Consider the following 22,195-nt stretch of genomic DNA (forward strand, 5'->3'; position numbering starts at 1 on the left):
GTATTTGTCTTTCTCTGACTTATTTCACTTAGTATTATACCCTCTAGCTCCATCCATATTGTCACAAATGGCAAGATCTCATTCTTTTTTATGGCTGAATAATATTCCTCTGTGTGTGTGTGTGTGTGTGTGTGTGTGTGTGTGTACACGTACGTATGTACGTACATACATATCACATCTTCTTTATCCATTCCTCTATCGATGGACACTTGGGCTGTTTCCATATCTTGGTTCTATTGTAAATAATGCTGCAATAAACATAGGGGTGCATATATCTTTTCAAATTAGTGTTTTCATTTTCTTTGAGTAAATATCCAGTAGTGGAATTACTGGATCATATGGTAGTTCTATTCTTAACGTTTTGAGGAAACTCCACACTATTTTCCATAGTGGTTGCACCAATTCTCATTCCCACCAGCAGTGCATGAGGGTTGTTTTTTTTTTTTTTTTTCTCCACATCTTCATAAACACTTGTTATTTCTTGCATTTTTGATTTTAGCCATTCTGACAGGTATGAGGTGATACCTATTTGTGATTTTGATTTGCATTTTTCTGATTAGTGATGTTGAACATCTTTTCATGTGTCTGTTGGCCATCTGTAGGGCTTTGTTGGAAAATTGTCTATTCAGGTACTCTGCCCATTTTTTACTTGTATTATTTGGTTTTTGGTTGTTGAGTTATATAAGCTCTTCATATATTTTGGATATTAACCCCTTATTAGATAGATCATTTGCAGATTTTTTTCTCCAGTTCAGTAGGGTTGCCTTTTCATTTGTTGATGGTTTCCTTCACTGTGCAAAAGCTTTTCATTTTGGTGTAGTCCCACTAGTGTATTTTTGCTATTGTTTTGAGAAGACATATCTAAAAAAATGTTTCTACAGCTGATGTCAAATAAATTACTGCCTGTTTTCCTCTAGGAGTTTTATGGTTTCAGGTCTCACATTTAGGTTTTTAATCTATTTATATGTTGAATTTTTTAAGCAACTGCCAAACTTTTCCAAAGTGTTTTCATTTCCTCCAGCAGTGAATGAGACTTCCAGGTGCTCTACATCTTCATCCACAATGATCTTTATAAATTTAGCCATTTTTGTAGGTTTGCAGTGTTTATCTCATTGTGGTTTCCAGTCATATTTTCCTAATGACTAATGATTTTGAAAACTTTTCATGTGCTTATTTTCCATCCATATATCTTCTTTAGTGAAGTGTCTTTTCAAGTCTTTTGCCCATTTATTATTGTGTTGTTTGCTTTCTCATTATTGCATTTTGAGAATTCTTTATATATTACCTTATCAGGTACATAATTTGCAAAGATTTTCTTCTAGTCTGGTGGCTTGTCTTTTCACTCTCTTAACAATATCTTTTGAAGAGCAGAAGTTTTTAAAGTGTGTTTTCTTTGGATACATATTCAGAAATAGGATTAAAGGGTCAAAGACTATCATCTTTTGTGTGTGCCTGGTTACAGTTACCTCTTGTTGGACTGCCTTTGGAGTTTGAAACACTGTACTTGGGCAATAGTAATATGTTCCCTGGGGGCTTGCCAACTCTGGACTTTATCACTTGTCTTTGGGTTTGCTATTTTGGTGAGCGTAAAGTGTTACATTACAGTTTTATTTCATTCCGCTCATGTGGCAAGTTGAACAGTTAGCTACTTAAATTTGGTATATTTAAATTTTTTATTCTTTTGGCCATTTATCATCTGGAATTTTGACTTATTCATACAGATTTGTAGGAGCTTTTTATATAATTTAGATGTCAAAATTTATATACAATATTTATCACAAAATATTTTCATATCAATATTTACCTTTTATCTTAGTTTTATCCCCCACCCCCACCACCACTTATTTGTGATTTCTCTTGTTTTTTAAGTAGTAAATCTAAGTAGCCACTTGGGATAAATATATTATTCTGTTTTTTCTAAATTTGGGAAATTGTATGTTAAATTTTTCTTCACTATAATTTTATTATGGTTTTATAATTTTATTTGGCGTAAAGGTCTAAGTTTCTATTTCTTAATATTATTAAAGAATAATCTGAGCAGCTCTCCTTTCTGCTACACTCAGATTGTCCTATATTAAATTCTGATATAACTTATGTCCTATTTTGAAATTCTGTACTTGGTTCCCTGGATTTCTGAAGTCAGCAATGTAGTTTTAATGTGGGTTGCTTTATGACATAATTTGATACTTCCTAAGGCAAGCCCCATCCTTATTGTCCAAATTAATCTCTGATATGATTTTCAGAATTTTGTATGTAACAAATTATCCTTTTGTTATTGGAAAAAATGTATTTAAAAAATAAATTGAAGTATTGCCATTTTTACTTTTACTTATTTTTTCTTTTATAAGATATTTGTAGTTTTATTTATATTGGGCTGATATATCCCACCTTAGGTTAGTTACCAAGTAAGTACTCAATAAATGTGTGTTAAGTACAGATATGTTTTGTCCTTGTTATAAGGGAAATTTATGTTTTTTAAAGATTTATTTATTTATTTGAGAGAGAGAGAGTGAGTACATGCTCAGATGAGCCTGGGAAGTGGGAGAGGAGAGAGAGAAAGAATCCTCAAGCAGACTCCCCACTGAGCTTGGATCCCAATGCAGGGGCTCAGTCTCAGGAACCTGAGGACATGACCTGAGCCGAAATGACCTAAACCAGCAGGTTAACCGACTGAGCCACCCAGGTGCCCCAGGAAATAGATTATTGAAACAAAAATTTAATAGCTGTTATTGCTAAAAAGGAATGCTACTGTTTTTTTGGAGTAGGTTTTATATGATAAATATTCTTGAATTATTTTGTTTCTAAAATTCTTAGATTTCTTTCAGGCTCCTGAGTTTATATAGTCATGACTTCAGCAATTAGTAATGTTCCTTTTTTTTTTTTTTCTTTTAGAGGGGAAAGGGTAGAGGGAGAGGGAGAGAATCCCAGGCAGGCTCCAGGCCCACTGCAGAGTCTGATGCAGGGCTTGACGCGGGGCTTGATCCCAAGACCCTGAGATCATGACTGAGCCAAAATCAAGTCAGACACTTAACCGACTGAGCCACCCAGTGATGTTCCTTTCTTATGAATTTTTCTTACTTGTTTTCCTGCCTTATCAGTATGACAAGACTCTCTAATAATTTATTAAATAGCCTGTCTGAGAAAGAGTATCTTTGTTTTGACTTTGCTTTTGGGAAACGTGACACTAATACGTTTCTCCATTAAGAACAATAATGGCTTTTTATTTTAAAGTCTTTGTTTTGCTTAGTTTTCTGAAATTAAAAATCAAGAATGTACATTATATTTTATAAAATCCCCATTTAAGCCTTCTGATATAAAATACAGTTGACCCCATAACAACATGGAGGTTAGGGGCACCAACTCCCTTGCAGCTGAAAATCTGGATATAACTTTTGACTCCCTAAAACTTAGCTACAATAGCATACTGTTGACCAGAAGGCTTACCCCTAACACAAAGAGTCGATTAACACATGATTTGTATATGTATTATATACTGTATCCTTACAACTAAGTAAGCTAGAAAAAAGAAAATGTCGTTAAGAAAATCAGAAGGAAGAGAAAATACTTTTGCAGTACTGTATCTCTATTTATTGAAGAAAATCTGTGTCCAGTCAGGCCAGGCTGGGCCAGGGGCAGTGACAGCAGTGGCCCTGGCCGGAGGGGACGGTAATGTTCTGCAGCCTGGTGGGCCCTGACTCAGCAGAGGCAACAGTACAGCTGCCTCATCTGCTTGGAGGTGTGCCGTGGGCTTGTAGCCATCAGCAGCTGTGTGCAAACTCGAGTGCCCGGCCTCCAGGAGGCGCCTGGGCAGAGGGGGCCCCCACAGGGAGGGGTCTGTTCCTCCCCGGAGCGGCCCAAGGCCCGCAGCCACCCAAATGCAACTGGGATGGCCAGCACGCAGAGGACTCCGGGGGTGGAGATGCCTGGGGCCCGGGGCTTCCCGCACTCTGGGACCTCTCCTCTGGTTCAGCCCGGCCTCCTGCCTGCCAGTCCTGGGTGCTGGATCTAATCACCCTGTGCACACATGGGGCAACCTGCAACCCTGCTCATTCTTAGGGCCCCCAGTGGGCTGCTGATGGCCTCCATGGGCCTCCCCAGATACTCAGAGGGCAGCAAGGGAGAACTCTGTACCAGTCACCTTCAGCTGGGTTCCATGGAGATTGGGGTGGGCATTCATAAATATATGCCTTGTGCCTTTTGCTGTCAACTCTGAAAACAACAACAACAACAACAACAACAAAACGACTGCATATAAATAGACTCTCGTAGTTCAAACCCATGTTGTTTCAAGGGTCAACTATAATTATGAATGCCCGCAAAGTATGCGAGGGGTGAATTTACTATATTATAAAAAGAACACATTTCTTTCTTGGTTCACAAATTTTTCATCATTTGCTCTGAATTTTCCAAAATTATCTTTTCACAGAGACTTGAGCACTCATTTTTCTTGTTGCTAAGGCCCCTATAGACTTCATGTTCTCTCCTTGTCTCGGCAGCGTCTCCAGTCTGCTCCTTCGACTTTCCTCTTTATGCTCATTGATTTTTATTTTTTCAGTTAGGTGCTCTATCAAATCAGTCAAAACTCTAATCTTCAGGATGTTCTGGGGGTACTCACTCTCCTCTAATAGTTTATTTCTTCGCCATTGCTCAAAACCCAAGTTTACAGCTATCCATGTAGTATTAATTAAAAAGGATTTCGTAATGAAATTCCTCTAATTTTCATACCAGTGCTTCTACTAAATTCAAGTTTTGCTAAGGGCTCTTTTCTTAAGCACAGCCCAGCATCTGTGGGAGAAAAACCTAATTAAGAACTTTAATGGAAAATTTTCAAACGTACACTTACTGCCTAATTTTTAAGCACTAATATTTTGAAACATTTCTCTGTTCTCTTTTCCCACCCCCAAATTATTGGAATGATCTCCGTGCTATTATTCTGCAGAGGTCCGGGGAGCAGGTCTGGCTGGGAAGTCATGATTAGGGCATTCCAGGTCCGGGGCTTACGCAGCCCGGAATCCTGCATGGCTGTGAAAAGCTTTGGACTGATGGCACAGCACAGTGATCCTGGTCCCAGAGTTCATCCCACATCCCCACAGAAACCCAGAACGAGTTGGAAAGGAGCAGTCCTGAGGTCTTGTTCCTAGTACTACATGCATTGTGTACACAACTCTTGAGCTGGTGGTATTCTGCAACTTGGCTTTTCTTTCCACGTAAAATCGGACCTCTGTGGATTTTTGACAAAGGTGCTCATGATCCGCGAAAGCCCAGAATTATTATTAGCTGGGTGTAGAACCCTGCTGTCCATCAAGAGACCGACCTGGTGGTCTATCCTGGTTTTGGCGCCAGCTGGATATATAACTTTAGGAAAGTTGCTTTATGCTTCTGAGCCTTAATTTTCTCATCTGTAAAAAGAAAAAAGTAGGTTGGGGGATTTCCAAAGTCCATTAAAAGGGAAAAAATGACTACATGCTGTTGCTCAGGGCAGAGGGTGGGAATCTGGAAGCTTGGTGGGCAAGTGAGAGTGGCCGTTTTTCCCGTGTTCCAGAGTATGTGAGACTCAAGGGTGGCAGCTCCGAAGCCCTCAAGACAGCTCACTTCAGGGGCGCGGCAAGGGGGGGGCGCCGCAGAGAAGCCACGGCGGCGAAGGAAAGTTCCCATCTCAGGGTGTTTGTTCAGGCCCGCGCTCCGGAGATTTGTAACACCAAGCACGAAGTTGAGCGGTTTTATCCCTGCGGTTTGGATCGAACTAAGAAAAGGGTTCTGTTTTGTTTTCTCTTCCCCCTGGGAGCTGTGTTCAGTAAAACTTCCATACGGGGATATATTTATTATTAAAGAGTGTCAAGTGAGCCGAATAGCCAGACCGTGCAGTCCCAGAAAGAGCACGGAGGAATGTGCGCGCAGCCGGCGCCGCACATGCGGCCACACGCGCTCCTTTCGCGGTGCTGTCCGTAGCGTCTCTCCTTTCATTCCTTTCTTATAAACTCATATTATGGAAGCCCTCGAAGTGCTAAATGTTTTTGCCTTTGTTGGCCATCGCCCTCGGGATGATTTTATCAAACATGAATTTTCCCTTAGCTATCGACTCAATGCCACGGCAGCTGGCAGAACAGGGAAGAGGCCGTGGCGCGTGGGCCGAGGGCGCAGGCGTTTTGCTCTGTGCGCACACGCGCGTGTGCCAGGGTGTGCGGGCCTGGGCTTCGCGGGGCACGCGGGTGCAAAAGGAACACAGGCGGCTCATGGACTGTTCGGGAACTAGAGAACGAAGATCATCATTGTTAACACTTTGGTATTTATTCTTTCCTGTTGCTCTCCGGGGTTTTGTTGTTCAAGTGAGAGTTTGTTTTTGTTTTTACATCTTTGCTTTTCGATCATTTTGCTATTTTCACTTTTTAAAGACGTCTACAGGGGACACCTGGGTGGCTCAGTCATTAAGTGTCTGCCTTCGGCTCAGGTCATGATCCCAGGGTCCTGGGATCGAGCCCCGCATCGGGCTCCCTGCTGGGTGGGAAGCCTGCTTCTCCCTCTCCCACTCCCCCTGCTTGTGTTCCCTCTCTCACTGTCTCTCTCTGTCAAATAAATAATAAATAAAATCTTTAAAAATTAAAAAAATAAAGACATCTACAATGACTGTATTTGTCTGCACTTTTGTTATTTCCTTAGGCGAGGTTCCTGGATGTGGGGCATACCATAATAGGGCGTATGAGCTTATTTTGTCATTTTTACAACTCTTGATTCTTCTTAACCGCATTGCCTAATTAACAAATGACAGTCCCTCCAGCAGCATATGCCCCTCTCGCCATGTGCTCAGCAATGACCAAATGTTACTTACTTTTCACATCTTTGCTGGTCTAACAGGTGACAATAGTATCTCATTTTTTGTGGGGTTTTTTTTTCACTGATTGTAGTATTAAACATTTTCACACGTTTATCCATTCTTTCTATTCCTTCTTTTGTGAATTATCTATCAATATGTCATTTGCTCATTTTTTCTTCTTTAGTGAAAACATTTATGTTTCTATTTTTATTACAACTATTTTTCCAGTTTTATTTTTATGGTTTTTGAAGTACAGAAATTTTAAGTTTTCATATATTTAGATCCGTGATCTTTTCCTTCACAATTTCTTCCATTTACTTTTATACTAAGAAAGTTTTCCTCATCTTGAGACCAGGTTAATATTCACTTCCATTTTTGTCGGTTTGAATCTGTGGTTTGAATTTTCAGACTATCTGCCACTTTCATGTATTTAGAATTCACGTGATGATCTAAACATTTTTGTTTCCAAATATCCAGTTTTTCCATTATCTTTTATTAAATAGTCCCTATTTATATATGGTGCCTTTATTATCTTATTCTGTACTGAGTTTTTTTTACACACATACACAGACCTCTCCAGGCTGTGAGCTGTTCTATTCCCTGGTCTCCTTACACAGAAGACACACCTTTTCCCCCCCCCCAAATCTTATAATATGTTCTTAGACTTAGTATTTCTTGTTTTCAAAGTGTTCTCAGCTCTTCCTGCCTGTTTATTTTCCAGATGAATGGTAGAATTATTTTTGTGGAGTTCCAAAAACCTCCCTTTGGGGTTTTGATGAAAATTGCATTCAACCTATAAATTAATTGGGAGGAATTTGGCATCTTTACAACATTTAGTCTTTCCAACCAGGAATACACATATGGCATGCCCCTCCCTACATTTTTAAATATCCTTTTGTATGTCTCAGTGGAATTTTGTATTTTTCTTTATACAAATTCAACACATTTCTTATTAAGGTATTTCCAGATTATTTTATATTTCGGGTACTTTTTAAAAAGTGGAATCTTATCCCCCTTCAGTTTAGGTCCACTCTTTTTGATATCGCTTTTCCCCAGTGATTGCCAAGTACTGACAGGAATCTTAAGTGAAAAGCATATTTGTTTCTTTCCACACTTATAAACTCCGAGATTTAGAACTGGAACCAACCTTAAATATGTTTTCTTTTCATAGATGATAAAAGTGAGGTCATGAATGGTATATTAAATTATTTAAAGATCATACAGCTTGTTAGGTGAGTGGCTAAACAGGCGAATACTTCCAAACATCTGTATTCTTCACATCATGGACATGCAAAACTTAAATATCCAAAACCAAACTCAACGCCTTCCCCTCTTGTGTTAATTTCCCGTGGCCACTGTCACGATGTACTGCTGACTTAGTGACTTAACACACACGTATATTGCCTTTTAGTTCTGGAGGTTGGAAGTCCAAAGTGGCCCTTGCTGGCTGGAAATCAAGGTGTCAGCAGGGCTGCCTTACTTCTGGAGGCTCTAGGGACAAATCTATTTCCTCGCCCTTCCAGAGCTTCAGGAGGCTGCCTACATTCCTTGGCTCATAGCACCTTCCTCCATTTTCATAGCCAGTAGCTTAGCATCTTCCAAGCTCTCTCTGACTCTTACTGAGTCTTCTACTTCCCTCCTTCCACTTTTTTTTAACATTTTTTTATTTTGTTATGTTAATCACCATACATTACATCATTAGTTTTTGATATAGTGTTCCATGATTCATTGTTTGCGTATAACACCCAGTGCTCCATGCAGAACATGCCCTCTTTAATACCCATCACCAGGGTAACCCATTCCCCCACCCCCTCCCCTCTAGAACCCTCAGTTTGTTTCTGAGAGTCCATAGTCTCTCCTGGTTCGACTGTTGAATCACAGACTTGTACCTCTGAAACAAATAATACATTATATGTTAAAAAAAAAAAAAGTAGGAAGGGAAAAATGAAGGGGGGGAATCAGAGGGGGAGATGAACCCTCCTTCCACTTTTAAGGACCCTCCAGATTACACAGGGCCCCTACCTGGATTATCTGGAATAATTTGCCCATTTTAAGGTCAAGAATCTTAACTCCATCAGCAGCCCTACTTTCCTTTCTCATGTGACATCACCACATGTTCTGGGGATTGGACATCTTTCGGCGGGGGGGCATTATTCTGCCTACTACAGTAAGGATGAACTTCCAAAGTTTCTGTCTAAGCACGTTAGCCCTCTCCTTGAAGCACATCAGGGCTTCTCATGCTCCTTGGATTATGACCAAAACCCTTACATGGCTTTCCAGCTCCAGAACAGTCTTATCCCCCTCACCCTCCAGCTTCATTGGGTGCCATGCTCATCCTCCCTCTATGCTCTGGCCATGGTGGCTCTTCCCATTCCTTGAAAGTACCTTTCTCTTGCCATGAGGCTGTCACACATGCTGTTTCCTCTGCCTGGAAAGCCCTTCTGCACCTCCCAACTATCTCTCATCCCTCAGATCTCAGCCCCATTCTGCATCCTCAGGGTCGATGCTCGGACCTTCCCGCTCAGTCCTCTACCCCACCATCTCATAGCACCTTCTTTCTTTCCTTCAGAGCATTTAGCACACTGGTGGTTTTACTTTACACAGAATTACTTCATTCTCTCTGACTAGACTAAAAGGAACTCTGTTTCTTTCTTCCCCACATCTTTAGAACCTGGTGCACCTGGTCCACAGTGGGCTCTTAGTGTGTGTCCCATGAATGACTAAATGAACTCAGTAACCTATTTCTAAGAAAAAGCATTTGTTTGAATGTGTTCATTGACACATTTACAGAAGCAAAAAGGCGTTTGAAAATTCAACAAATAAGTAAATCATTATAAATCCATTTGATTAAAAACATATATAGCCATTAAAAATGAAAAAGCCTATAGCAATGGGGGGAAATGTTTGTATTATATTTAAAATAGCAGGATACAAAATGTTCTTACACTAGTCAGAAGGAAAAGTGCCAAAATGATCATAGCAATTGGTCCAAGATCATGGAATGGTGAGTGATACTTTTCTCCCATCGCCAAACTCTCCTGTTCACATGTTCGTATATTCAGCACACATTCCTTGCAGCCAGTGTGTGCTAGGGACTGTGTCAGGTCTAAGAACAGCACAGTGAACAAGATGTATTGGTCTCTGCCCACTGCAAGGTTATAGCCAAGGAGGAGGAAAGCTAATAATAATCATGACACAGATGATCTAGTATTCACGGACTGTTGCTGTATTTGAGAAAACTTGGCCATATTGTGCACCATAGGCTGAAGAAAATATTTTTTAGATCACGTCCATTATTGTTATGGCATTAAAATTTTTAATTGTGTGGGGGGGGGGATTGTAGGAGAAATATACCCATTTTCTTTAGTCTTTAGGCTTTGAAGAAGATTTCCTAGATTGTCTCTCCAATCCCTAATCGCTGCTTTTTGAACATTCTAGAAGGAAAACATCTGGAATCAGGGTGAACTTCTGGTTACCTTAGTTCAACTACATTAAAAAGATTTGTGCAGGTGGTCATCAGGAGGCCATTGATGCCTGCCCAATTCAGACTCATTCCCAAGCACTTGGTGGGTCCTCAGCCCCCACTTCTAGGAAACTGAAAAAGCAGAGTTTTGCCACCATAAATTCTCTTGGTTTCATCTTCTCACACTTCCGTGCTCAGTGACTGTGCCTCTGTGCTTGAGCATAATGTAAATACTTAATTTGTTTAATAAATATCCTGAAATAGCCTCTTTGAGTTGTTACTAGAAGGGCACGAACCTTTTAACTCACTTAGTCAGCGCAGATCAACACTTAATGTCTTTAATGATGATCAGGATCTTTTTTAGTGGCTGAAAATCTCCGTAATCAATGATGTGGTCCTGCCTGGAGGCAGGAGAGACTAGATAATGGGCAGAAAATGTCACACTGGATGGGGCTAGTAATCTGAATCCCTGAAATCAGTATTAGTGTGGCCATTTATGGGAGATGCCAGTTTCTTCCCAATGCTAGGAAGAGCCCCGCCAGCACCCCAGGGCCCCTTAGTGATTTACACATTGTTGAAACCCTTCATGATGTGCCAGTTCCTGTCCTCAGCCTGAAACATCTGAAAGCTCTTCCCTGCCCACCTACCCATCAAGGCCAATGCCATGCCAGCTTGCAGCACAGTGTTCACCCACCTGAAAATAATTCTCAGTGCTGGGCAGGAGGAGAGAGGATTGGGGCGAGGGGGTATCATGAGATTTGTGAGACCTCATTAAGGAGAGTACATCCCCTTTTCTTTCCCCGTCCCCATACCGACCTTGAGAATTTTATTTTTATTTCAGGGATAGAAAACAAGTCCTGTTTTCTAGCTGTTATATGAAGAAGCACTTCCAGGTTTCGTTCCTAAAATATCCCCTCTGAACTTGCACTTGGAGTCCCTTGGTCTTAGCCCAGGATTTGATTAAGTTAGCCCTGTTCACATTCTCTGCATTTCATAATTTTGTAAACACTTGTCATATGGCCGGTGAACCTTCTTTATCTCTTTTGATTGAAATTCTCATATTAAAAGCCCTCATGGTCATTCCATTTGGTGTGACTTTGTGATTATAGGTGGGCTTTATTAATAGAGAGCTTCTGATAATATGAGGGAATTGTTTCATTATGAAATGTTATTCATTTTTTATGTTGTTTATTATTGTCCACAGAACCCAGAGGTTTCAAATGGTGGGAGCACGTTGTAAATGAAAGCATAAGTAATGTATCATAATTATTCTGAACTAAGGCCAGATTTCCCACCCGCTCCGTGATGCACATCAATTGGAAATGGACTGAGATGTAAAATCTTATTTTCTTAAATGGATTATTTAAAACTAAAGTGTAAGCAATTAAAAATATTAATTTTTATAAATTCCTGCATCCTCATTTAATGGAAAAAAACAAACAAACAAACACCTGACCTGAAAAATTTTAAAATAATGTTTCTATAAGCTATATAGAGCAAGTCCCTTGGATTTCTGGTGAAGCTCCACTAACACAGTATGATTTGGCCATGTCACAGTCCCTAGGGTGACTATCAGGTCCTGTACTCTCCTTTGAAATGTGAGTGCTTTTAATTAGATGGAGCACTGGCTAGTTTTTGTTTCTCTATTATTATATTATTATCATTCCATTGCCAGAACTCCCAGTTTCATCTAATTGTAAGGCAGGCTGGAAAACGTGGTTTAGTTATGTTTTCGGGAAGAGAAGGAAATAAGTTTTGTGGAACATATAGCAAGCTCTGCCACAGAATCAAACCTCACCCATGTCAGAATGGATAACCCATTATCCCAGCTCCTTTTCCTACCAACCTGTTTCATAGCCACCGATTTGAAATGCCTCTTTTGACCTTTGGTGAATTCCTATGTCCATGTTCTGGATGTTGTTCTCACTCATTGATTGCTGGGTCTTAATCACACTGTTTTACTTACTGACACTCTATATTATGTTTTGATACCACATGTATTTTCCAAAACATATTCTGAATCTCTGGCACATTTACTTTTCCAGATAAACTTTAGCTTCAGATTCCTAAGAAAGGAAAAAAATAAGCAAACAAAAAACTCTCCAGTTTCCCTATCATGTATTATTAAATATATGTTCTACTTGAAAACATGATACTATTAGAGAAGATAAGCATTATTTGACAACTGGTATCTTCTGACTCCGAGGAAGTATGATTTTAAAAAGCAAGCTTCCTATCACACGGTGGCTAACAATGTTATTAGCAGGGACTTATAAACGGGTTGAATGTTTATGGTTCATATTTCAACTTCAAGTCTGTTTGTTGCATTAGCAAAACGAAGCTCATTAAGCCTTTTCTTTTGGACCATCTCTTCAAGCCTCTGAGTCCACTAATACTCAGCTTTCTTGTCTGAGCGTATATAATCTTTCCCACATTACACTTGAAAGTTCAGCTCATTCCTAAACCTCCAGTCAAGGATATGAACTTGTTGCTTTCAGAGAGGCCGCATCTGTGCACTGAGCCATCACGCCATCTGTTAACGTGGTCAGAGTTCATTTTATTGCCTCCTTTGTGGAAGGACTTGTACTGTAAAAGCGTGTGTTATTGAAAACATAATTTTCCTCATCATTATGCTTTCTTTCTGGCCGGATCATAACCTGCGAGAAATCTATTGAGCAGAGAGTGAAAAGCTCTTCAGAATAGCTGTTCTTAAGAGATTAAATGATTGCCATCTCTGTCCCATTTCTTTTATCTCATAATCAAGTTCAAGATGATACTAGATATCTCAGCTGAAGTGATTATATATTTGAAATAGAAATGGCTTTATATCCATTCATATTTCACACTGTTGAAGGCAGGATCATTTTCCCCCCATTTACATTTATATATGTATGGTTCTTTACAACTGTCTGCAGGGTTAAAGATTCAAAGTACTTTTTGAAGGCAAAAATAGCTAACAGGAGTTCGGTTGTATTTTTAAATGTTCTGTGCACAAAGACACTAAGTTGTATATTAAGATCCAGCTTAGATTCATCAAAATTTAGAGCCGTATCAAATCTTGGCAAGTCATAGCCCAGTCATTCTTGACAAGTGAAGAGCTTGGCCCTCAGAGCAGCTAAGACACTTGCCCAGGGTCACACAGCCTAGCTGAGACAAAAGCTTCCTCCTGGGCCATTTCTGCTAGACCACGCTGCCTTCCCCCCTGCCATATTCAGAGCAAACCTGTCACACACAGCAGCTGTGGGGCAAGAATGGAAGGGCTAGTGACCCAAAAGCATAGGAACCAGATTTTTCCTGTAATTGGTTCAAAGACGTTCACTTTGGCTTCTGTTCTTTATCCTTAAAGCTGCCGGATCTGTGCTGTTTTCTTACATCACAATTTCTCTTCCAGGGATTCAAACTGAGAAAAAAGATCATGTCACTATTTATTGGTAGCTCTGCTAAAACACTTGCTAGAGAAGGAATATGACACTATTTGCCGGAAGTGAGACATCGGGCTGTAAGTTGATTGCATTTATCCACATGCCCACAAGTAGTCAATAATCAAGCATACTGAAATTACATTCTTTCCTCCTTTTAAAATGTTTCTAGCTTTAAATAAGACTCCCCATTTTTAAAATCTAGTAAATAGGAAAAAGTGAGTCATTATTTATAGTTAATCACTTTTGCCAGCTGTGACTGCATTTCATATCCATTTTTCTTTTTTGTCTTGGACTGGAGAATCTATCCTGTCGCTCTGTAAGGAAAAAACCATATTGGTCCCATCAATAGCCTCTTTCAGCACATAATCACAGTTAAGGCGCTGCAAATAGGGATTTTTGTTGGATGCAGCAAGAAAAGTAACTTCGTTAGAATGCAGAACTGTGGAGAATAATCCCGAATCTTGAGATAGCACCTAACAAGAAAATCTGAATTATTTTAGGGTTCATTTCAAAATGGAATAATCATTTCAAAAATATTGTATTTATGAGTGTCTATTCTAAGTCTGCCAAGTTCCAGATACTGCAAGGTTTAGAAAAGATTTCAGATGGGATCCCTGGTATGTCAGGATACTTTAATTTGAAAGTATCAGGAATCCATTTCCAACCACCTTGAACACCCAAGGGACTTTACTGGGTCAGGTGACTAAGAATTTTGACCTCAGGCATGCTTCAGGCCTGGTTTGATTAGGCTCCAGCTCACTCTGCTAGTCTTCTGACTCTTTCTCTCACTGTGGATAGCCCCATTCTTGGGCTGATAATTGACATTTACGAGCATGTACAGAAAATTTTTGGATCAATGCACCATTGGTTCACAAAACTGTGGAGATTGCATCCTTGTGGTAGGAAGAGGACAGTTGTAACGCCAAGCCTCACCTCTGCATCCCAGCTACCCAAGGAAAGGGCTTCTCCTTAACTCACAAACAGAATTCCTAGGCTTCATTATGGTCGAACCAACTCTTTACCAGTCAGCAGCGGCCAAGGGAGAAATGGCCAGTCAATCCTTGCACCCAATCACTGTGGTGAGGAGGGAGAGGATTACAGTGCTTGCCTTCGGCCAGTTAGCTCCCACTCCTGGAACTTGGAGTGGCAAGCCATCCACCCAAATCACACAGCTGCCAAGTAGCACAGAGGGTGTAGGATGGATGCTGGGGAAGGGCCCAAAAAAATCCACTGCGTCTTTCATTTAGAGAGCTGAACCTGGTCTTAAGTTTTGCCTGGCTTGTGTCATTCTTCATTCCTGACCTGGTCTGGCCAGCCTTTTATCCTTCACGGTTCATCCAGCATGCCCAATTCCACCACCTTCTCGTGGCCAGTCCACGGCTGCACCTCTGTATCCACAAGGCCAGAGTCCTCTCTTCTCCCTAGGAACATCTTGTTCTCATGCTAAAGGAATAAGTAATTGCTGACAGACTAAATATTATTAAATAAGACATGTGTTTGAGACAGAGAAGACTGCTCCTATCATTTTCTGGTGACCCCTGGCATTTCAGTTGTCTTGAGCTTCAAACTTCAGAGCTCTTCTTAAAGGCAATATTTCATTTGCTCTAAAAATGTTTCCAGAGGAACACTCTGATCTATTTCAAGTAGTGAGATACCCCTCACCTGAATTGAGAATCTGACGTGACAGGTTATTGCTGATGGCAACTGAAATGCCCTGGGAGAACTTTATCTCTCAAAATAAACTTTCCACTGTGTCTCAGCCTGGGTTCTTCCTGAAAGTGGGGCTTTAGGTGAGGAATCGCATGCAGGTTGTTTGTTTGGGAAATGATCTCCGTGAGCAAGCGCAGGACAGAGACTGAGGGCAAGCCAGTACAAGGATCTGTGAACCAAGTTTGTGACTTCTGGAAGCGACTAGAGCTTGATCCCACCAGAACCTCCAGGGAGCCAAGCGTACAACTTCAGAGTTGTCTGCCTGCCTGAGGGACAGGAGAGAGCCGACATCCACTGACGCCTTCTCCCTCCCTGGGCAGGGGTTGGCCCATGGGGTGTCAACTCCTTATTTTTTCACACTTCCAGGCAGTATCCGTGCAAGGGCCACCCCCAGGTGTTAGCAGTCCCAGGAAGACAGTGAGAGCTACTTGGTGTGGGGTGCACCGAGGGGTGGTACTCCAGCCATGACTGGGCTAAAAGATGGGGGTGAGACACGAGGTGGGTGTGTGGGGAGTCCACCACTCACTGAACAGCCAGAGTCCCACAGGAACCTAGAAAAGACCAGAAACCATCTACACATCTCTTATCTTTCCTGCATGTCTGAATGGCTTTTCTTAACACGTGTCTTTAAGGAGGTAAAATTAATAAACACATTACCAACTGGATTGCCATAGAGCCCGGCAGGACTCTCATCAACAAAGAGGCAAGCTCGCCGGTGGAAAGAACCAGCGGGCTCCTCAGAAGAGAAGGCTGTCATCATCACATCTTCAATTGGCGGGTCCTCTCATCCCCAGCAGGAGCTCCTTGCTTGGAGGGTAATTTCTATTCTCACTGCTCAGTCAGGATGACAGCTTTGTCCCTAATGTGATGGCAGTTTTGACTTTAGCTTAAATTATTCCATAAAGAATCAAAGAGAAAGAGATTCTCTCTCCTTTTTTCCCCCACCCCAAAAATTCCACCAAGAAAACTTTTCTAATTTAAATCTTTGCCTCCACATTAAATTTCTCATTCACATTGCAGGTGAATCAAATACAGCGCCAACTTTCAAAACCCTGTGTGACTCAAAATAATTGCTGTCTGTCAGTGTATTTGCTGGGAACACAGATGTGCCTCTCACTGGCTCTGTTATCACACCAAGAGCTTGCCTCTCGAGTGCGGTCTTCTCTGGGCTCCATTCAGAACCTTGGTGTCAGCAAGACAGAGCGTTGGGGCAGTTATCTGCATAATCCATCCAAGAAACATGTGTGCCTCAGCTGCCCCTGAAATCACCTGTTTAACAAAAAAAAAAGTCCTTAGAGCAATTATTGTAGTAAGTGTAGATTTACCTGGAATGTTCCAAAGAATTGCCTCCAACTGTGGTTCCTCTAGCTTAGTACTTTTGAAACAGGGACGATTTTGTCCCTCAAGGGACACTCGGCAATATCCGGAGACATTTTGGGCTGTCATAGCTGGGGAGCAAGGAGGGAGGGTACCACAGACATCCTGAGGATAGAGCCCAGGGATGCTGCAGCGCCCAGGACAGACCCCCACAGTAAAGGATTATCCAGCCCAATGCTGCTCTAGCTGTTGAGGGTTTACACATTGTAAAATAAGGCCAGCTTTTTAGAAAATTTGGACTGAAGGAAAATATTCCTTCAGTTGAAAAATATCAATAATATTAAAAAACACTCTAAGACAAAATAACCCAAGAGAGAAGTTTCTGCTTACCGTTTCACATTCAAGTTCTGCCCAAATGAAATAGACATTTATAAGATTGTAATTATAATACATACTAGTTTGTGTTCTTGTTTCCACTCAAAAATGTCACGTTGATAGTCTCTATCATTTTGATAGAGAATATTCCTTTGTTTCAATGTAATGAAATTAAAGCATTCCCTCTTTGTTTCTTTCCTTCATTTTTAATTTAAAAAAATTATTTATTTAAAATTTTTTTAAGTAACGTGGGCAAAAGCATGTACTCCAGTCTGAAATCCGGCTTGGGAGACCTGGCCATGCGGCAGTCTTGAATTATTTTACAAAAACTATTTTCCAAAAAATAGCTACTCTCTCAAGATTACAAGAAATAGTTATTGTGTAAATATTTTTGTACAAGAAACACTACTTGTGAAAAACAGTCACTATTTATATATTTTTAAAATTAGAAAAACCCCTATGTTTCTCTTCAGAACATATTAAAGCAACACTCTGGCCTCCCTTAGTAAAAGAATCGCAGTGTGAAACCCTGGCTCCTTCAGGGTGGGGCCCACTTAGCCTCTGGGTCACAGCCCATCTAGTCCTGGCTGTTGGAGTCCACACAGCATCACAAAAAGGAGAGAACAGAATCTTGCTTAACAAGTCAGGATGTAACAGACAAATGCTAAAGCTCATGCTGATGAAAGTAATTATAACCACTTACAGGATGAGTCAGAAAATGTTTATATTTTAACAGAAAACTGTCAGAACCTAGCTAAGTGGACACAGTCTGGTCTTGCCTGAAATTCTCAATGTGTCCCAGTGTCAGCCTGGGTGTTCCTGTGCATCACAATTAAAACAGTGTTGCCTGGAAGCCCCATTGCACACCCTGCAGGATTTTAAAGCACTTCTGGAGCTTTTTTACAATTTCTGGGAGGCCCATGACTCTGAGTTCGCATTTCTCTGCATTAATTCGGCTGATGGATCGTCGAACCCTTCCCCACTGTTCTTACTGGCTCGTGCACCTGCTCAGGTGAAACTCCTCTCCTAACCCAGACTTAAGCTTCGAAGTCAACACAGAACCACCCCCCCAACACACACACATACACACACACCATCCCCAGTGGAGTGTGTGCCTGTTGCACCCCTTGGTGAAGATACGGGAGGTTATAACGAGTAACACAGACACCTTTGAAACACAAGGTAAACATAAGCGTTAATTAAAGGACTTCTGATCACCACAACCCTGCAGACTTTCTCAGGGGCCACTTCCCTTCATGGAGTATCCCCACCTCCTGCTTCTCCGTGGCCCCTTCTTCCTATTGTCTCTCTTATCTGGCTTGTCATCCCCTTCCACCCGAGGATCCTAAATTGTTCGTGCCGAGTTACACAGAGCAGCTCAGCTCTGCTGAGTCTCTGCTCCACAAATCAGTCCCACGTCTGCCTTTTGCATCTCAAAAACAAGCAAACCAGGAAGGCTTCAATTTAGCTGGACCTACATTTCTAGACAGCGGTTACTGTTGTTAACGGCATTTATTTTCCTCTCATTACATCTATATGAGCTTTGTTAACTCCTTTGAAAAGCCGGTTCTGAAATAGATGCCTTTATACTTGTCTGTATCTATATCCACGTGTCTGGCGGAAGAGCTGCTACTTAGCTGGGTCGGAGCGCTCGGGCTTCGGCTACAGGGCAGGTTAGACTCAGATGTGTCTAGCGTCTGCCTCAGTTTCCAATTTCCTGCTCTGTATTTATCTCTGTGTTGTTCAGCCCGACACTCAAGTGGTTCCTTCCATCCGTGTTCTGCTCTGTAGCCTCATTTGCCAGAGCTCACCTCTCTCTCACTTGGTCTCTCTTGCACCTAGTCTGTGTTTGCAAAATGCGATTGGGTGTGGAGACCATAATTGACTATTCCTTATGGGTCCCCGGGCGATGGTTCCTAGGGGCCTTCTTCAGTGCATATTATTTCTCTGGCTGGTTTCCAGACTCCGTAAAAGCAGTGATGATATACTCTCTTTCTTCGACCCCCAACCCTTCCTGGGAGTTGGTAGATATTCCATAATGTTGTCAGCTGTTTCTCCGATTCGTTGATTCCACAAATTCATGCACTCTGCAAACATTTGTCGTCTGCTATGGGCTGAGAGGTGGGGACACAGCCAGAAACAGGAGAAAGTTCTCACCCTCCTTGAATTCATTTCTAGTTGGGGTGAGAGGCGGTGGAGTATTTTGTGCTCAGTGTGTGTTGGTCACACCAGAACAGCATGCCCTCCTTTCAGAACCGGAGCGAACTCCTGTTGACGTGGAATGCAGTAAACGGGAACAATGAGACTTGGTCCCTAAAGACGTGTCTTCATCTCCGCACAGACTGCGTCTAGCCACCAGCCGCATCTGCTCTTCCACCACTCTGCTGTTCAAGCGTGGGTGCTGTGAAACCTTCCTTCTTCAAGGCAACTCCGCCCGCAATGAAAAACAATATATTTCAGCTTTTAAAATTATAGCTCTGAAATGTGAATTTCCTCTTCACCCTCCTTGAGACGACCAGACCACGCTCTCTCTCTCTCTCTCTCTCACTCTCTCTCTCACACACACACACAATAATGAGGAGGAAAAGTCAGAAGATAGAAAGTATTTTACCCCGTCTCATTCTAAATATAAACACGATGTTCCTCCATTCACTATATGAATAAAATGCCACTACAAACCTTATGAATAAATGTTTCCATTTTAACGATTCTTGGTTATACCGTGCCCATTTTATGATGGGAAGTTTTGGCAAAGACAGCAAGAAAAGTAAGTGAATGCAATTACAATGAAGGTTATTTACTGAGAAAAAGGGATTCCCTTTTCCACAAACATTCAGCATCTCAGTAAGTGAACAAACACACTGAGAAAATATTCTCGGAAGCAGTTTATTCTAAACATTACTTTTCTAGTTATCCTCTTTAACCCACCCTCTGGGATTTGTAGTTCAACCATACCAGTTCAGAGTGGAAAGAAAAAAAGGCCACTTATCTAATCCATTTCCTTCAGAAAAAACACGTAGGCAATATTAAGAATCTTCAATTATCTAATTTAATAAAAGGGAAGGTTTATATTCCGTAGTCAGTAACATGTGATACTGATTATTTCTAATCCCTTAGAAGAGATCTGACATTCTGCTTTTGGTCCTGTATAGCATGAAATCATCATGTATATTTTACCAAAAGAAGTAGCAAGAATAATGGCCTCTGTAGTCTACAGTCATTTTCTACGAACACACTGCAACATGGTTTTGCCCTGGGGCAGAGAAGTAGGGATTTTCTCTACTTCAAAAGAATGAAAAATTACCATCACTATCCAGAACCATTATAGACTTCGGAGACTTTGGCATGAAATATTCAGAAAGTTTATTTTAGAATTCAATATTTTAAAAGCCTGCTTTAAAACTATTACAGTGATTAGTGGCTCTGTTACTTGGGCCAGTCTTTGCTTTCAAAAGCCCTGTGTCATGGTTGATACCATTTGTTGTTTCAACAAAATGTAATTTGCATCAACCACAAGAGCTCTACATAAGGAATGTAATGCATTGTTTTAGAAGGCCCCCCAAAGAGGAATTGTGACCACTGCTCATCAGTTACCCTTTCAAACACACTTCTGAAATAAACGTTACCTTTCCTGGTCATGGTTGAAATGTGTTTCTAATGCTGTGATTTTTGTCCTTCTGACATGTGTTATCTTACCCATGTGGAGGGGGCGCGATTTCTCTGTCCCTGTTGAGGGAGCAATGCTCCTGTCTCAGTGGTTCTCAGGACACACACGGCCAACCCAACTGAGGCCACCCACAGCCTCAGCCAACCAGCCAGAGGCTCCCATCTTCACCGCTCTTCCTAGGAGTCCGAAAAGCTGATCAGATGTTTGTGAGGATTTAACACAACTTCCGAGGCCAGTGAAGACTTCTGGAGCTAGAGTTAGCCACGTGAAATTGCAATACAACCCCTTCTCCTTGGACTAGTCTATTTACGTAGGGAGGCAACGTGCAGTAGAGTACTTAGAGAGCGTTGGTTTGGGAATATCATGGTCTCGATTTGCGTTCCAAGTCTGCCCACTTACCAGCAGTGTGATCTTGTGAAGTTGGTGGACCACTTTCAGCTCAGTGTCTCTGTCTGTAAAGTGGACCCATCCCAGCACCATGCTGAGATTCGATGAGACGAGGAATGCCAAGGCAGCTCGGTGCAGGTGTCAATCATTGTTCCCATCATTGCTATTTATTCCCCAAACATTTTTCTTATCTCTCGTTGGTTTATTACACATTTCTGTTGTGTATTGCATATATATTTGTTGATACATCACAGAAAGAATGTGCAGGATGACAAGAAAAACCGTCATTTCTGCTTTTTTAAAAAAAAAAACCTGTGCATTTGGCTTCATCCCTTTAAATGTATTGAATATATTATTTTTGTAGGTTTTAATAAATACCTTTTCCTTTCCTTCCCACCATAGGCATTATCAGTATAAGAAAAAAATAGGCATCAAATTTGCCTTCAAGTAGGTGCCTCTCACTCATAGACCTGCAAAGAAATAAAGATTGTGGAGTGCTCTTGATGCAGAAGTGTGACAAAAATAACCTGTAAATAACTAAATTTTTTGTTTCACTTTCCAGGGAAGTAGATCAAGACTCAGACGGTCTTGTCAGCTTTAAAGACTTTGAATATGCCATGAACTATGGACAAAATGAAGCCTAACTATTGTGAACTGCTTTTGGCAACTTCTGGGGAGAGAAATAGATTGTAATGTATATTTAAATGTCAAACGCTGCTCCGTTAGTGATGTAATTATGCTGCATACTTGTGATTAAACTCTCCATTGTGGTTTTCAGATGCTGATATTACTTGCATCGCAGAATCCTAGAGGTAGGTGGTCATTACAGGTAGTCTTCCATGGGCCTAGCAGCCCTGAGCGAGGCTGCTGCTGGCTCGGCCACTAGGGCAGGTCCCCACCCCTCCTCTTCACTCTCAACCCACCACACCCACCCACACTGTGGGCTGGGGCGCTCCACTCACTAGTCCTCACCACCCCACCTGCTCGCTCCCTGATTCTCGTTGGTTCCTAATGCCTGGAGAGAAGTCACTTTTTCCTGCCAA

At 41.4% G+C, this 22,195-nt stretch overlaps 1 protein-coding gene across 3 annotated transcripts in view; it reads left to right on the plus strand.

Annotated features, from left to right (window-relative positions):
- The window catches only part of EFCAB11 (EF-hand calcium binding domain 11), a 139,655-nt gene extending 117,726 nt beyond the window's left edge, over nt 1-21,929 (plus strand). For 2 of the 3 annotated variants that reach the window (XR_014148318.1, XM_006741908.3), the window contains one exon: nt 21,715-21,929. Coding sequence is in view for 2 of the 3 variants with exons in the window: in XM_006741908.3 (XP_006741971.1) it covers nt 21,715-21,796 (82 nt within the window). In the remaining variant the exon portion in view is untranslated. Of the gene's footprint in view, nt 1-19,351; nt 20,746-21,714 lie in introns of those variants that run through there. The other variant, XM_031037512.2, reaches the window with a different exon arrangement.
- Nucleotides 21,930-22,195: the final 266 nt, after the last annotated feature.

This window comes from Leptonychotes weddellii, chromosome 9, assembly GCF_054177405.1.
Source record: "Leptonychotes weddellii isolate Sample4059 chromosome 9, ASM5417740v2, whole genome shotgun sequence".
In the NCBI taxonomy this organism is placed as follows: domain Eukaryota; kingdom Metazoa; phylum Chordata; class Mammalia; order Carnivora; family Phocidae; genus Leptonychotes; species Leptonychotes weddellii.